The sequence below is a fragment of the Sinocyclocheilus anshuiensis genome, unplaced genomic scaffold (genome assembly GCF_001515605.1).
Source record: "Sinocyclocheilus anshuiensis isolate Anshui unplaced genomic scaffold, SAMN03320099.WGS_v1.1 scaffold454, whole genome shotgun sequence".
Classification (NCBI taxonomy): domain Eukaryota; kingdom Metazoa; phylum Chordata; class Actinopteri; order Cypriniformes; family Cyprinidae; genus Sinocyclocheilus; species Sinocyclocheilus anshuiensis.
This window is the reverse complement of record NW_015548217.1, coordinates 1,833,824-1,851,330: the sequence shown is the minus strand read 5'-3', so window position 1 is coordinate 1,851,330 and position 17,507 is coordinate 1,833,824. Positions and strand designations below refer to the sequence as shown.

Genomic DNA, 17,507 nt, shown 5'->3' with positions numbered 1-17,507 from the left:
AACGAGCCGTTTTAGGTAGGTGTGGCTGACTCTTAACTTTTATAAAGAATATCTCTTTGGATTTGAGACTTTAGTCTTTGCAACTTTACAGATCTTCTTTATGCACCAAGAGCTTGTAACACTCCAAAGAGAAAGGAAAAATTGAACTCGCATCATATGACCCCTTTAAAGGTTTTTGCATGAATATTCTCATAGATATTGTAAACAAATGATAACTGTATGTGATTTGAATGATGAGGGCTTTTAAAACTACAACTTCAATTCCAGAGAAGTTGGGACGTTTTGTAAAAAATTACATTAACAGAATTGCTTACTTGCAAAAGGTGGATATAGCCTACAGATTCTTTCTCTTTTATTCTAGTAAAAATATAGGAAGCTCAGAACCTGTATATAGCTTATTTCATTAAAATAAGTTCAAAACATTAGTCTGTTTAGTTGCAGATGCAGATGTTTGGCAACAGCTTTTTCGTGTCAGCATTAGCTTATTGCCTGCAAAGTCTGATGAATATCATAAGTGTGCCCTTATAAGAGCTTTTACTGTAATGTCAATCATTCCTCTCAACTCAATTTTAGCTACAAGATTTTAACAAGCGAATCTGGTTTTGCCACCAAAGCACAGATTTCAAGTTTCATGGATGGAAAACCAGATGTGAACTAATTTTCCAAAACATACTCAAAAGCTGTTTAAAAAAAATCAAAATAAAAGGAAGAATTTCTGCTGAAGCTCGAGCCAAAATGTCTGTGATTAAGAAAAACAATCCCATCTTATCTCTAGAGAAAATCTGATGTATGTGTAGTTATTTTAATAATGAGAGAAATTTGAACATTATCAAAGTGCATTTAGTGATATGCACTCCAAACAAAAAACCTTGCACAATTACAATTTGTGACCTAAAAACCTAATCTTTCAAGCATGTCAGCAAAACGATTGGTGTGAGAGCTCTTCAAACAGCTACAATGTAAAATCCCTTAAGGCCTCATGAATGGCTCTGTTTGTATGGTGAAGTTTTCATGTTTCAACTTGAGAGGAGGATATATGTCAGACCGGACTGTCAAAACACACAAATTGCATTATTTGTGAGATGTAATACCTGAAATAAGCCTCCATTTGCATTAAATACTGTGTTAAATACAGTCCCTCTGGCAAAAAAAAAGACTTTCACATTCCTGCTTTCACAGTCAATTGTTCAAGGCCCAGATCATGAGCAGCAGTTTTCCAAATAAATTTGTTCCCCTACACTGCATTCCAGCTCTACAGAGGTGACACACACACACACGCAAGTCTACAAGCTTTTTAACAGCTGTAGCAATTCCAACATTTCGCAAAAGCATTATTGATTAATTCTTACAATATGAGAATGCATGTGACATTTGTGTTTCTGCAAAGTTCAAATTGACCAAAAGAACATTTTAATAGGCTACATATTTACATATATTTAACATTATAACGACATATTTTGCTTAATTGTAGACAGTGGTGTTGAATTCTCATCCTGTAACATAATATATCCATTAAAACTATTAGAATTCTTACACATTTGCTGAAGAGCTCTGAATTACCCATCATCCTCTCTATATTTATTTTTATTAGATCTCTTTCAAGGGCAGCAATGGCAGAAAAGATTTGTGTTCGCTCTAGCTCAGAAAAGTAATGGATATTCAAAAATCTATATGTTTGATGGTAAAATAGACTTGTTATATTGTATATTGCAGATTGCAATGTCGCAATCTAAAACCAGATTTTTTTATGCATGATTTCCTGGACATACACATATGGCATGATATATGTTGCATGCACATCAAAGCTGCTCCTAATGCATTTGTGCTGCAGATGCTGGTAAATCGACTTCACTTACATGTTGGCAGGACAAAAGTTGGCCTAGATATAAACCAAAACAAAATGAAAGATGCTATCGCAACTCTGACAGTAAATCACTGGCACAAAAAAAAAGAGAAAGAAATAGTATTATTAAGTAATCTACATGTATGTTTATTTATAATATGTGTGCATATGTATAATGTATAATAAAATTATTTATCATAATTTCCGTAAATGTATAACCTTGTAAATAACCTATTTGCAGATAAATTAAATGTTTCTTGAGCAACAAATCAGCATGTAAGAATGATTTCTGAAGGATCATGTGACACTGAAGACTGGAGTAATGATGCTGGAAATTCAGCTTTGATCACAGCAATAAATTAAGTTTTAACATAATGTTTTTACTGTGTGTTTTTTAATCAAATAAATGCAGCATTTGTGAGCAGAAAAGACTTCTTTCAAAACATCAATGAATCTTGAAACTTTGAATTACTCCAAACCCCCACCCCCACCTCCCCAGTGTGTGTGTGTGTGTGTGTGACTAAACATAAAATGTGAAATTCAGTATCAGTATCAGTCTGAAATCATTCTCATTTGTCATTACTGAAATCTATGGCAGCCCAACTGAAGACCCTTTGAACTGTGGGACGGGACTGTGGTTTTGTTCATATGTTTACATTCCTGGGGAACACACGTGTGTCTGTGTTTACCTGCACATTAACACCCGTCAATCCAAAATTCACAAAGAAACACTGATCCTTCACACACATACAGCAACTAAAAACTCAGACCCTCATCAGAGCTCAAACACTGCTGAACGTGAGGGTGTGTCTGACTAACACAGGGTGTATGTATGTATGTGTGTGTGTGTGTGTGTGTGTGTGTGTGTGTGTGTGAGAACATGAGGCCCACAGAAGCACCCAAAAAGTAGAAAATGCTGTGTCTTACATGTTGACTGTGGATGATGATGGGCCGGTACTGGTGGAAGTCAGTCTCGATCACACACACTTTCTTCTCCATCCTCAGCACAGACTCAGGCTCCCATCCTGCTGTCTCCTCCACGAACGCAGAGGAAGTGAAGCGTCTGTTACCTGAGCACACACACACACACGCTCACAGGGGGAGGAACTCCAGCATGAAAAGAAAACATCAGACTCCCTCTGACACTCTCCACCTCCACACACACACACACACACACACACACACTGTCAGCAGGGATTCACACAGATTCACTCTCTCTGTCATTACTAAACAGCTATCATTATTTATGTCTCTATGTATCCTCATTATTTATGTAACTTACTCTGTCTTTTAGATTTTTTATGTTTTTGAAAGAAGTCTCAGTGCTCACCAGTAAAAATGCTACAGTAAAAATAGTGAATTATTATTACAATTGAAAAGAACTGTTTTCTGTGTGAATATGTGTTCAAATGTAATTTATTCCTGACTGTGATCAAAGCTGAATTTTCAGCATCATTACTCCAGTCTTGTCACATGATCCTTCAGAAATCATTCTAATATGCTGATTTGCTGCTCAAAAAACATTTCTGATTATTATCAGTGTTGGAAACGGTTGTGTTGCTGCATATTTTTGTGGAAACAATTTATTTTTCAGGATTCTGTGATGAATAGAAAGTTAAAAAGAACAGCATTTAATTGTTTTTGTAACATTTATAAATGTCTTTACTGTCACTTTTGATAAAATAATTAATTTCTTTAAAAAAAAAAAATCTTACACTAGCTTACACTGGCTATCTTACACACCTCAAACTTTTGATCGGTAGCCCATAAACATTCTAACAAGATACTGTATATTTAATTCAGAATAAAAATTGCCTAAGATATTGCAATATTTTGCATAGGGATACACGAAATTATCGGAACGTTATCGGAATCGGCCGATAAAGGCTTAAAATGTAGGCAAACATCGGCATCGGGCGATGTGGGGAAAAAAATGCCTATGCCTTGACAAATAGCTCACATGTGCTCAGGGTGTGAAAGATCACGTCAGAAGTGTGGTCATTCTTGAAGCGAACTTTTGCTTGAATTATGGTTTGTTTCACCTTTTTCAATAGCTGCATTTATTTTGAGAATGCACAGTTTCTAGCGCGTGCAGTAGCAGCAGCGGCAGCCTCCCCCGTGTCCAAGTGCACGTCCAGTAAGGCGTTTTATTTACTTAGGGGGCGCTGTTGGCCTACTTGTAATAAAATTAAAGTAAAATACACAAATGCCATTATGATACTTGTGTTTCTGAATAAATAATGCAGTATCGATATCATAAAATCACGATTCTGTTTTGATTTAAAGGTCAGAAGCTATAGCATACATGAATAAAAATGACAAGCATGACACTTGTAAATTAAATAATTCGATAAACAGATTTATTCAGTAACATGTAATATTTTTTTTTTCAAATGGATTATGAAAACTTAAATATTAGGAGCTCTAAAAGCTCTAAACTTTTAGAATTTTTACAGCTCTTTGGCTTTAGACCATCTATTAATGTTAAATCCACAAATAAAATGTTAAAGTTTCAACTGCTGCTGTCTGAGAAAAAAAAAAACACAGCAGAGATTGATTTTATTAGTAATTTTCAAGGCTTTCAATGTACTCTCATTCAAAGTTTATTACTTCTAACAAATAAGTTTTTGCTCGAAACTAACCAAAATTAAAATAATTTGTTTATAATTTTCACACAAGAGAGACTTGGTGTTTTGTTTTACAACAAAGGGAAATATATATATCGGTATCGGCATCGGCTATCGGCTATCGGCCAAAATGATTTGAAAAATATTGACAAAAATATAATCTTGCGCATCCCTACATAAATATTTGTTTTTAACTCATTTGGAAAATAGGTTTCCTTGTGTTTTGTGCAGAAATTATACATGTTTTTGTATGTATAAGAAAATTATATTTGCAGAGTTTTGAAATACCTTTTTTTTTTTTTTTTTACAGAAAATCCAATCAACATTAAGACCAGTTTCTTATTCAGCTGTAATAAATATCAGTTTTTTTTTTATTGTAGAATTTGTACCTGATCATTGTTGTTGTTCGTGAGAGTGTTTGATGAGCCTCAGTGCTGACGCTCCTTTCCAAAGTTAAAAATGCCACTGGGCTTATGAGAGCTGACGAGAGAGCTGATTTACCTTAGACATGGAAAAATGTCAGGCAATATCTTCAGCCTTTCAAGAACACAACAGAGAGAAATAGCCTGAGGAGTTACTAATGCTTCCGATTGAAAATAGGAGCTCCATGTGGTCCGGTACTCAATGACTTGATCATCTTCACTCGAGCCAAACATCAGCACTAAATAATCACTGACGATACATGAAGTCCAGCCGATCACAACTGATGCCCAAAGTAGTCCTGTTATCCATGTGGAAGCATCATAATTCTCCCTGAAGGATTCTTAAATGAGTAGTTCAAACTGTAAATAACCCACATGTTTTAGTACTTCAAAAGAAATCCAAAACAGTCCAGGTTTCTTCATCCTAATGGACCGTCCCATCTCAAGCTTGTATAGGCATGTACAGTATATAGTGGAGACTGGGGCAAGTTGTCACAAGGTCCATATCTCAGTCACTGTGAGGTTTTGCGCATACGGTGAGCTTCTCCAGCAGTGTTTGATGTTGATTTCAAATATCCAGTTCATATGATACAGTTACAATCTGATATCCACTACCGGTCAAAAGTTTGGGATCAGAACGATTTTTAATGTTTTTTAAAGGAGTTTCTTATGCTCATCAAGGCTGCATTTATTTGATAAACAATACAGGGAAAAATGTACTATTGTGAAATATTATTATGATGTAAAATAATGTTTTTCTATTTTAATATACATTAAAATGTAATTTATTCCTGTGATGCAAAGTTGAATTTTCAGCATCATTACTCCAGTATAAAGTGTCACATGACCTTCAGAAATCATTCTAATATGCTGATTTATTATCAGATCTGGAAACTGTTGCTGCTTAATATTTTTTTGGAACCTGTGATACTTTTTTTCAGGATTCAGTAAATGCTGTTCTTTTTAACTTTTTATTCATCAAAGAATCCTGAAAAAAGTATCGCAGTTTCCAAAAAATATTTGTCAGCACAACTGTTGCCAACATTGATAAATCAGCATATTAGAATGATTTCTTAAGGATCATGTGACACTTTAGACTGAAGTAATGGCTGATGGAAATTCAGCTTTACATCACAGAAATAAATAATATTTTAAAGGATATTAAAATAGAACCCATTATTTTATATTATATATATTGTTATTTTATGTAATCCATAAATGATTATTATTATTGGCCAAAAATAGTTTCCTTTTTTTTATCTTTTACATTTTTGATGTTTCATTCATTATTTTGTGTTTTAAATTTTGAATGTTTAAATGTTGGGGCAAATTGTCACATGTATTATATTATGCAGTCTATAAATTATTATTATTTTGACAAAAAAATTGTTTGATATTTTTATCTTTTACATTTTTACTGTTTAATTAATTATTTTGTGCTTTAAATATTTACATTTTGCTGGCAGATTCCTATTAGGGCATGTTGTCACATGTTGTTTTTAGTATAAATGAACTGTGTACTTTTTCTGAGCGGTTTACTTGCAACCGAGTCTCTATGTGGTCATGCAGAAATAGATGACTTTCAGAAATAGACCTACCCTGAGAAATATTTCCTCTATATATATGCACAGTGTGGATATATAATAAATATTTATGACGAACACTGAACACACTGAAGCAGGTCAAGAGTTCAGTATGAGCGCTGTGGTAAGATTAGTGTGATGCATTACAGCACATTTTTAAGTTGTGCTCTCTTCTGAGTGTTTACTCTGTAGTACAACGCCAGAGATTTATGATTGGAGAACAATTTTCTCCTTCACGGCATGTGTTCAAACAAGAGCTACCGGTTGAGCTAAAGCCCTTTATTTCAGTGACTCTGACATCAATCAAAATACCAGAACAACAGGCAGAATTCAGCGCGAAGCGATTAGACAGAGCAGCTCATCAGATTGCTGTCTGGATTCATGCCATCTCACTCTGAATGCTGCTTTTGTTTGGTCACTATATTCATATTAAACGATAACCCCCATTTCTCTTTGTATGAGTGCCAGTGTGCTGAGCTCTTGAATATACAGTGATCCTTTCACCTGAACTCCACTCACTATTTAAACCGCTGACACGCTTTGTTATCTTCAGGAATTTGGAATGCTTTAATTGGTGCCTTGTTCCATCCTAAATGTCATGAAGTGAAATGTAACGACTGATTTATCAATACAGCTCTGCATAGAGACATTAACAAGCTATTTTTGGTGAAGCACGTCAGGAATGACAGATTAATTGTATTCATTTGACTCCTTCCTTGTTCATGTAACCCCTCTCTCCCGGGTCAGATCAGGGGAGTGAGGTTTACCTGCACAGCACTTACTCGCTGGCCTCCGTTACACTCACCCCCCTAATCCTCACTCCCATCCGGGTCACGGCACCAATGTAACCCCTCTCCCGGGTCCTCACCGCCACACCTCGTTCTTGTTCCGAGTGGGTCTCGGACCCGGGTCTCCGGCATGGGAGGCGGACGCACTAACAAGGAGGCTAAAGACTGCAGCCTCTAGCGTCAGTCGCTAGTGCGTCTCTTGAGATCAGGGGAGTGAGGTTTATCTGCACAGCACCTACCGCTGGCCTCCGTTACATTCAGATTAATCAGACTGCAGAACTTTTGCAGTTAAATGAATAGTTCACTCAAAAACGAACATTTGCTGAAATGTCCTCACCTTCAGGCCATCCAAGATGTAGATGAGTTTGTTTCTTCATCAGATTTGGAGAATGTAGCATTGCATCACTTGCTCAGCAATGGATGCTCTGCAGTGAATGGGTGCCGTCAGAATGAGAGTCCAAACAGCTGATAAAAACATCACAAGTAATCCACACCACTCCAGTCCATCAGTTAACGTCTTGAGAAGACAAAAGCTGTGTGTTTGTAAGAAACAAATCCATCATTAAGATCTTTTTAACTAAAATACGAGTCCATAATCCATAACAAGTGGTCTGGTCTGAATCAGGAGAGAAATCTGCACAGATCAAGCACAGTTTACATGCCGAAAAAGCGCTAAACAAATGTTATAAAGTGGATTCAGATGTGCGAGACGACAGGGGATGGACTTTTTCACTAGAGAAGCGTTATGAATTATGCTCGTATTCTAACCAGAAGCAACGGTTTGAAGTCGAAAAGGTCTTAATGGTCTTAAAGGTCAAACACATCTACATCTTGGATGGCCTGAGGGCGAGTACATTTTTATTTTAACTGAACTACTCCTTTAAATGCAATGTCTTGGTCTGGCAAGTGATATAAAACATTTCTATGTCAAACTTTCCTCCACATTAATGGTGATCCTGGCCAGGTGCCGTAGTCGTGTAAACACACATGCATGCGTGCCAGGGTCTTTTCTGATATATCCAGTCAGACAACCAGCACGAATTCCACCTGGACAGATCACCTCCCAAAATGAAACGCATGTCAGGACAAGCATAATATTAAACAGTAGGATTGAATCCGTTTTCTTTACTGCCATCCGTGGCTTATGATGTTTGAAGAGTGCATGTAAATCAGTTAGATTTACTCTTTATCACGTCAGAGAGGTTAATATATCACGACATAACATTTTTGATTTCAAGTCATTGTGATGCATTCTCCGCCAAGCATTTCCGCAAGACATAGACATGAATCAGTCCGGCTGCTGGTGTAGTGTTTAATCTTCAAAACAGAAGCACAGTCAAATATCTAGAACAATAAAACATCAAAATGTATAGCATCTTTTCCTCGAATACACAGAGATTTATATCTTGATACACAGATTTCATTCCAATAAAGTTTGCCATCAAAAACCTGACACACGTGTAGTGCCATCTATTGGAAATACAAATTTTTTTTTTTTTTAAATGCATTGAAAAATTAGCAAAGGATACATAATTAAAATGCATTGAAACACATGTAAGTACTAAAAATATGATTAAAATATTTTTAATATTTATTAGTTAAAGTTCTGTTCAAACAGGCTTACTTTGAGAATGAATATGGGTCCATATAGACGACGGGCGCTGAGGGGAAGGCTGCTAATTAATTTGGAAAAAGATTGTGTGTGTGTGTGTGTGTGTGTAATCTCTGTGTGTAATAGGATCAGTCTTACATGCTGGACAGCTGAGCCAAATTCCCAGTGACTTACATTAATCCCATAGTGTAGTGAAACGCAGCAGGTGCCGCTCTCACCTAATATACTTTCTTGAAATCAATCACTGTTCGCTGCTGTACTGAGAGTCACCGCATGAACACAAGCTTCTCATACTCTATTCACCTCTGTATACCACAATATTTTTGTCCGTTTCATATATTTTGATCTCATACAGGCTGTCGGGCGGGAGAAGCTTCACCATACTGTCCCAAATAAAGACTGACAGGTTTTCTGTGGTGCTGCATGACACAAATAAACATGGAAATGTCATTAAAAGGACTGTATTGTGACAGATATGTGGCAGAAAGAGAGTCATACCTGACAACATCAGCAAAATACGGCACATCCAGATCCAGATTTTTATGGTCAAGAGGTTTCATGATGGCCTCCTAAAAACAAACATAACTTATTAACAATGTTCGCATATTTAGCCCTTGTACATGTGCATATCTGTACATATATGATTTGCTATAATAAAAATTACATTTAAAAATCTGAATAAAATACAAATAACAAATATGACAATGACTTAAGATAGAATTTATTTGTAAAATCAATGTCTAGTTATGTTATATTAACTCAAATATAAATAAGCTATTTTTATTTATTGTTAAGTGTACAGATGACCGTACCTCAATATACTCCTTCAGATCAGTAAGGTTCATTACCATTCCTGTGTTTCTGTCAATCTATGAAAACAAATAACCATTTTATACATTAAACAATTCACAATACACCAGATCCTTTAGTATTAAAATGTGCATTTATTTTTACCTAACATGGTTGTAACATACCTTTCCACGAACTGTCACTTCAACTAGAAAAACATAAGTAACAAAAACTTGTTTACGTGTGTGCATGAATGAAATACATGAGACATAAGCATTACTAATGCATGTGATCATGTATAATAACTCACCTGTGTAGTTATGACCATGGCCATTAGGATTGTTGCATTTTCCAAATATTCTTTTGTTCTCCTCATCACTTAATGATTTGCTAAAATAAAAATTGTATTAAAAGAATTAATAATAAGTAACGAACCCGCACACTATCAATACTTGCTAATTCTTAAACTTTTCGGTCCACTGACCTTCATCAGGCAAATGCAAAAAATATTGCTAATTAAAAAAATTAATAAAAATTAATACAACCACCACCACCACTACTACTACTAGTTGTTATTATTATTTAAATTAATACTTTTCACAATGACTTAAAATAAGCAGCTGTTAACATTTAGTCAGGCTGGTGAAACTACATTTCCCATAATTCCTTCGTGTTGACGCAGCATGTTTCGGTCTTCCTGCAACAGTTTGCAATTCAGACTGATTGTTGGAATAATGTGCATGAGTTCACATATTGCTTGTTGAAATGAGAAAGGTTCACAATGCGAAGTTACGACGACAAACGCAGCGTTCAACGGATGTATGCAGAGCTGTTCTGCGATATCGACATAAAACCAGACACACTACCGACCACAAAGCGCGTTAGTGGAGGTTAGAAGGCAAAACCGTGGTTTATTTGCTCACACACAGTAACTTACCTGTGTAAGCGATGGCAGGCGCTGAAGCTCTGCACGCGCGTGATGAAACCGATGCGCTCAGACATGATGATGATGATGATGATGAAGATGATCAGGAGCGTGTGTTTATGATGCTTTACAATCACAGCTGCACTGCGCTGGCGCTTCACGCTATAATAGTATACATTTCATGATTTTCAGTTCAATTTCAGTTTACTGGAGGCGTGGCTTCATCAATCCGCCCCCATCTGCATGACTGCTCATGAGCGTCATGTGTCTTCCAAAATTTCTGTGACAAATGTCATATTATTCACGTTTTTTGTGCATTTTATAATATACAATAATATCATTTAATATTAAATTAAAATGAAATATTATAACATCTAAATTGTAAATATAAATACATTTAATTAATGTATACATTATTATTATAAAACATATTCATTGTTATTAATATAAAAAATTGTTACCGCTGTGCAAAGAGCATAAATAATCCCATTGCAAAATATGGATACTGATAAATATAGCCTACAGTAAATTCGTTTTGTAACAACTACCTTATTGTGATTTAATCAAATATTATTGTCCATATGTTGATTGTGTGTGTGTGTGTGTACACACACACACACACACACACGCATGTTGTGTTTCCATGTTTTATGGGCATATCCCATAGGCGTAATGGTTTTTATACTGTACAGACCGTATATTCTATTGCCCTACACCAACCCTACCCCTAAACCTACCCCTTACAGGAAACTTTGTGCATGTTTACTTTCTCAAAAAAAACTCATTCTGTATGATTTATAAGCTTGTTTCCTCATGAGGACCTCAAAAATGTCCCCACAAGGTCAACATTTACTAGTATTACTATCCTTGTGGGGACATTTGGTCCCCATAACATGATAAATACCAGGTACACACACACACACACACACACATTTTAATAATATATTCATGAATAATACTGTACATTTGTTTTGTAACAACAGATAATGTGCTTTAATCTGAATAGTATTCACGTTTTTTGTGCATTTTATAATAATACCAAAAATATGTTACCAGTTCATCTCTAATTTTAATCTTATATTACATTTGCATGTGCAAAATATGTATGCAAAATATGGACCTTGATAAATGTACACGTAGGCAAACATTACTTTTAGATTATCTCATGTTTCACAATGATTTAACTAGGATAATCTTGTACCATATTAATATATAAAAATACAAGGAGTAAGAAAATATATTCTATCGTTATCAACAACATGAAGTGCATTAAACATTATGTCAAAGTTCCCCAAACTGGGTTTGTGAAGGAACTGCAGGGGGTTTATGAGTTAAATGAAAAGCTAATATTTAATGAAATCATAAAAATGTTAAACAATTTTTTTTAACTAATCAAAATCAAACACTTACTGGAAACATGAAATATTGTATTTGTTTACTTGCCATGTGAACATAACCAATGTCAGAGAACCATTAAAATGCAAATGTGATACTTCATTATTAAAATATTTATTTTAAAATCTCAAGGGTACTTCAAATAAAAATATATTAGGCGAGGATCATTATATTAGAGGATCAGATGACAAAAAAGTTGGTGAATTAGCATTCTAATGTGTTTGAAAGAGTAAAAGTAATACATGGTAAAATAACCGACTGAGTGATAATTCAAATAAAAATGAATGTGTTCTTCAGTAGTTAAACCTGAAATGATTTTTTGTAAATCCAATGGTCAAATGCTGTGTAGCCGCCTGACTGACTGATCTGTTCAAAACTGGAAGACTTTGTTATTTTTATTATATAAAAATGTATATAAAAATTCTGTGCAATCCAATTGAATATAATCTTATAATATTATATATTGTTACATAGCCTATCATAACATTTAAATTATATATTATAAATAACATTTATTAACATATAAATTAGTTACCACTCTCAAAAATAAAGGTGCTTCAAAAGGTTCTTCACAGCGATGCCATAGAAGAACCATTTTTAGTTCCACGAAGAACCATTCAGTTAAAGTTTCTTTAAAGAACCATCTCTTTCTTACCTTTATAGAATCTGGAGAACCTTCTTTCGCCCCAAAGAAGCTTTTGTGAAACAGAAAGGAGCCATTTAGACAAAAAGGTTCTTCTATGGCATCGTGAAGCACCTTTACTTTTAAGAGTGCACTGTGCAAAAAAGCATAAATATGTATTGACTAATTGTTCTTGAACACTCTCACAAACCAAAAATAGTAAAAGTTTTGGTTCGTAATCTGTACTGTAGGATGATTTTAATCCTACGGTACATTTGCATGCAAAATCGGGACCTTAATTAACACATGTAGGCAAACATCACCCCAGTAAACTCGTTTTGTAACAGCGTGCTGCCATATTGTGGTTTAATCCGAATGCATCAAATAAGATCAGGAGGTCTCCTGCTGTTACATAAGTTCATAGTCTTTCAAGACTAACTCCTTGTGTGCCAACTATCAAATCAAAAGACGCTTCAGCTATAATCACTTTGTCCTCTTTAATCCTCAGTTGAGTTTAAATAGCCGACAGTGCCATTATCCTGGTCACAGTTCGCAAAATGGGCAATGCTAAAAGTGGAGCGCTTTCCAAAGAGCTTCTGGAGGAGCTGAAGATGAACACCAAGTACAGCGAGGAGCAGCTTTACGCCTGGTACCAGAAGTTCCTGAACGAGTGTCCGACGGGCCGCATCAGCCGGGAGCAGTTTGAGAGCATCTACGCCAGCTTCTTCCCCGACGCCGATCCCAAGGCTTATGCTCAGCACGTCTTCAGGAGCTTCGACGCCAACAGCGACGGGACGCTGGACTTTAAAGAGTACATTGTGGCTCTGCATCTGACATCCTCAGGGAAGACCGTCGAGAAGCTGGAGTGGGCCTTCGCTCTGTACGACGTAGACAGGAACGGCACCATCACCAAAAACGAGATTCATGAAATAGTCAAGGTGAAAACTAGCAAATTGTAGTCCATTACTGATTACATGACGGAAATTGTAGTTTGTAATGTAATCTATTGGATTACACATATTAGGTGATGTATTCTGACTACCGTTAGATTAATTTTGATTAAAAAAAATGCCCTGTGTGTGTAGTTCCCTAAAACTGGAAGGCTTTCCAAATAAGTAGTAGAATGCTTTAGAAAGGAGCATGTAATCAGTTACTACCCAGCACTGATTGTAATGTACTGCCATCAGAATATGTACAGTCTCTCTGCTCTTCTTTGCAGTCAATATTCAACATGATCTCCAAAGAAGACCAGAAAAACCTTCCGGATGATGAGAATACTCCTGAAAAACGAACAGATAAAATTTGGGACTTCTTTGGGAAAAAAGAAAACGGTAAGCGAGTTTTAGTATGCGTTGCGTTATAAATGTGTGACAAAGATACATCCCCTTTAACAGAACAAGCTTTATTGAGTTTTGAAGCGTACATTTTCTCTGTATCATCAGGTAAAATAACAGAGGGCGAGTTCATTCAAGGAGTTATGGACAATAAGAACATCCTCCGTCTGATTCAGTTTGACGAACCACAAAAGGTCCAAGAGAGGCTCAAAGAGAAGAAGCAATAATGCTTGTTTGTTTTTTTAATTGCTGCTGGTTTGCGTTTTACTGCTATCTGAATCTTTTGTTTCATGTGTGCTGTAATACTTTTGATTTCTGCTGTTATGTGTTGACCAAGATTTCAATACAATATGTGCCATGAAATATACATGTAATAATGCTGCAGTAGAAAACATGAAACGAAATGGACAGTTAAAAATGGAAAAGCTGGATATCTAGACACTGAGTTACAGTGAAATACACAGATACAATCAGCCCTCTGGCAAAAAAGGGTCAAAGACGCGGTCACATTCACAATCATCGCCGATCATGTGCTGTGAAACCACATGCAAATTATGTAAATAATCCACAACTTTGCTTCACACTCATTTGCTCATGAATAAAATGCTATATGTAACAGTGATGCAAACGCTTTCATTTTAGTATTCTACTAGTACTACTAATAGTATACATGCATACACTATACACTAGTATACTTGCATAAAAATTAAGACACCGAGGGTTTTTCCAGATATGGGATTTTCCAATAGGCCGTTTGACCAAATAAACACACAATGAGGGAGAAATTTGTTAATTAATTTTGTTAATTTAATTGCACTGCCTTTGCAATGTAAAAAAAAATATTTTTAAACACATTAAAATGCAGATTAAGATGCAAATCAATGTGTAATTAAAACAGTGGCTCTCAACTGGTGCATTTTGACAAAAAATGCAAGAAAAAAATACAAATCTAAATGCAATAAATTGCATTTAACAATATTATCTAGCATAGTTAGGAGAACAAATTTGATAACATTACCACTTTAGCATATTGTTGGATCTATGGCAACGTTAAAGGGGTCATATGATGTTGCTAAAAAGAACATTATTTTGTGTATGTGGTGTAATGAAATGTGTTTATGCGGTTTAAGGTTCAAAAAACACGTTATTTTCCACATACTGTGCATTATTGTTTCTCCTCTATGCCCCGCCTTTCTGAAACGCGTCGATTTTTACAAAGCTCATCTAGACATGTGGGGGCGTTTAAACGAGGCGTTTTAGGAGGGCGTGGACCAGTCTTAACTTTTATAAAGAATATCTCTTTGGGTTTGAGACTTTAGTCTTTGCAACTTTAGAGATCTTATCTATTCACAAACAGCTTGTAACACACCAAAGAGAAAGGAAAACTTGAAATCGCATCATATGACCCCTTTAATGAATTTCAAGACATTTCTGTGGCATTTATACATTAGTTTTGGTTCTGTATTGAGTCACCACCTATAATGTCCAATGTAAAATCTTAGTTGTGAATCAAAACCAGTTGAAAACATTTGATCAAGATAATGAAGCAGGTTATATATCGTATTAGAGCATCATAATCCCTGGGCTGTTTTCAATCACAGTCCTTCCATGTTTTCTCTACTCTTGTTGTTCAATGAACTAGTGTTCAATAAACTAATGTTTAAATGTTTAATTTGACCAACAAAATTAATTTGTAGAGAATTTCAAAGCTTGGATTGTGGAGTTCCATCCAAACACCTTGCATTATATACACATACAAAAATCAGGTATCAAAAACATCATGGAAGCCATTTACAGTGGTTAAAGTATATATATATATATACATAAACACATGACCTGCAAATATGGTTCTTTCATGTAATTTGCTGTTTATCTTAACATTGATTTTATTGAGATTAGAGCAACAGATTTTTTTAATCATCAATTATTAATTCATATTGACAACGTTTGAAAGCTTTAATACTCAAGATTCATTAATTAAGGGCCAGAAGTGGTGCTAGGGGTCTGTAATATATATATATATATATATATATATATAAAATAAATAAAAATTTTTAAAAATCTCATCAGTATGGAAAAAATTTATAGATATTCTGCATCATAGGTTTTTTTTTTTTGTGGTACATGTGTAGTTATAAATTCCAAAGAATTTCTCATTTTTTAATTAATAAAAAAATGGGTAAATGCAGTAATAACATGGCACTAACATAGTAGTAACATTTAAAATTTAGAATTTTTTCTTGTCACATTCACTCATTATTGAGAAGTTGCTGATGAGAAATTATAAAAAACAGAACAGGAATGTGAAAATAGTATGAAGATTTTAAATGCATTATGAGGGTTAAAGTTCAAATATCTTCACCAAACGTACCTCTCCATTTGCAAAGCAGTACAGCATTGCAACTAAAAGACCCTGTTGAACAATAAAGCTCATGGTTAGAGGTTTTGGTGAGGCAAAATACAATATAAAAATTATTTTTCAAAGTTGTACATAAAGTTTACAAAGTTTAAATAAAAAAAAAACTATTTCATTTTTTCAAATGTTTTTTCAAACACATAATTCAGTGAATTACTTGCCTTTTCTCTGTAATCACTGGTGAAATTTAAAAGCAATTTCTGAATAAATCAAATTTTTTTCAGTATTCTAATCAGAAAGAAAAAACAAGCAGTCACCTGGAAAGAGCTCAGGGTCAGATTGACGAAGTTTCGAGCGTAGCGGCTGCTTCCCTCAACTGATTCGTCTATAATTAAGGTAAAGACGATTTCATGGACCCCGAGCAGAGGAATCAACACAAGCGTTGCTCTGGCTAGACTGAGAAAAGGATGCAAATCACATGAAATGAGTCTTGTCACCATCAGTTTTATATGGACAAACATATTTCAGATAAGCAGTGACTAACCTGTATCTGTAGTCAGTGAACTTCACCTGGTCAGCCTTTAACTTGGACAGCAAAAGTCGGATGATTTTAAGAAAAATGCAAAAAATGACCTGAAAGACAAGTGAGTGTATGATTATATCAACATTTTACTTGTGTTTGATTCACATTTCCTTATAAGTATCTTTTTTTGAGCAGGACTGAGTGATAATTAAGTACTGATTTTTTTTTATTACTCTATATTTAATCAAAATTTATTTAATTTCACTTCACGTTTATTAACTGACAATCCACCAATTTTTTTTTAGCATGATTGGGTGTTAATGAAGTTTTGATTTTATTAGTTTTAATACCCTATGTTTCATCAAAATGTATTTAATTTTACTGAATTTTGATGCATGTTTATCAAGCAACTATTCAGTTGTTATTATTTAATACTCTAAATTGCATTAAAGGGGTCATCGGATGCAAAATTCACTTTTACATGTTGTTTGAACTGAAATGTGTACACAACCACCCTATAATGCTAAAAATCCACCCAGTGCTTTTTTTTAAAAATCTCTATAAATCCAAACCCCTTTCTCATATCGAGCCGATCTTAGATTCTTGGCAGAATGATGTAGTTCTGCACAGGCCCCTCCCACGATTGTTGATTGACAGTGGCGTCAGTCTTTGGTTTTATCACAGTTCC

General features: G+C 34.9%; 3 protein-coding genes and 1 long non-coding RNA gene across 4 annotated transcripts in view; 1 reads left to right on the top strand and 3 right to left on the bottom strand.

Annotated features, from left to right (window-relative positions):
• Nucleotides 1–5,202, bottom strand: part of LOC107653912 (myosin-16) — a 53,116-nt gene extending 47,914 nt beyond the window's left edge. Inside the window, exons 1-2 of the mRNA XM_016440774.1 lie at nucleotides 5,148–5,202; nucleotides 2,771–2,913 (exon numbers count right to left, since the gene is read on the bottom strand). Of these exons, the coding sequence (XP_016296260.1) occupies nucleotides 2,771–2,913; nucleotides 5,148–5,202 (198 nt within the window). The remainder of the gene's footprint in view (nucleotides 1–2,770; nucleotides 2,914–5,147) is intronic.
• Nucleotides 5,203–8,810: 3,608 nt separating this feature from the next.
• On the bottom strand, nucleotides 8,811–10,816 carry pts (6-pyruvoyltetrahydropterin synthase). The gene is made up of 6 exons (XM_016440803.1): nucleotides 10,602–10,816; nucleotides 9,975–10,054; nucleotides 9,850–9,872; nucleotides 9,688–9,744; nucleotides 9,374–9,444; nucleotides 8,811–9,294 (listed from the first exon to the last, which is right to left on the bottom strand). The coding sequence occupies exons 1-6, from the start codon at nucleotides 10,664–10,666 to the stop codon at nucleotides 9,171–9,173; spliced, it is 420 nt and encodes a 139-aa protein (XP_016296289.1). The 5' UTR covers nucleotides 10,667–10,816; the 3' UTR covers nucleotides 8,811–9,170.
• A 2,317-nt stretch (nucleotides 10,817–13,133) lies between these two features.
• Nucleotides 13,134–15,046, top strand: rcvrnb (recoverin b). The gene is made up of 3 exons (XM_016440802.1): nucleotides 13,134–13,544; nucleotides 13,826–13,937; nucleotides 14,049–15,046. The coding sequence occupies exons 1-3, from the start codon at nucleotides 13,164–13,166 to the stop codon at nucleotides 14,165–14,167; spliced, it is 612 nt and encodes a 203-aa protein (XP_016296288.1). The 5' UTR covers nucleotides 13,134–13,163; the 3' UTR covers nucleotides 14,168–15,046.
• Nucleotides 15,047–16,309: 1,263 nt separating this feature from the next.
• Nucleotides 16,310–16,968, bottom strand: LOC107653942 (uncharacterized). The gene is made up of 3 exons (XR_001630287.1): nucleotides 16,841–16,968; nucleotides 16,614–16,752; nucleotides 16,310–16,353 (listed from the first exon to the last, which is right to left on the bottom strand). It is a non-coding gene; the product is annotated as an uncharacterized LOC107653942 (long non-coding RNA).
• Between the last annotated feature and the right edge of the window lie 539 nt (nucleotides 16,969–17,507).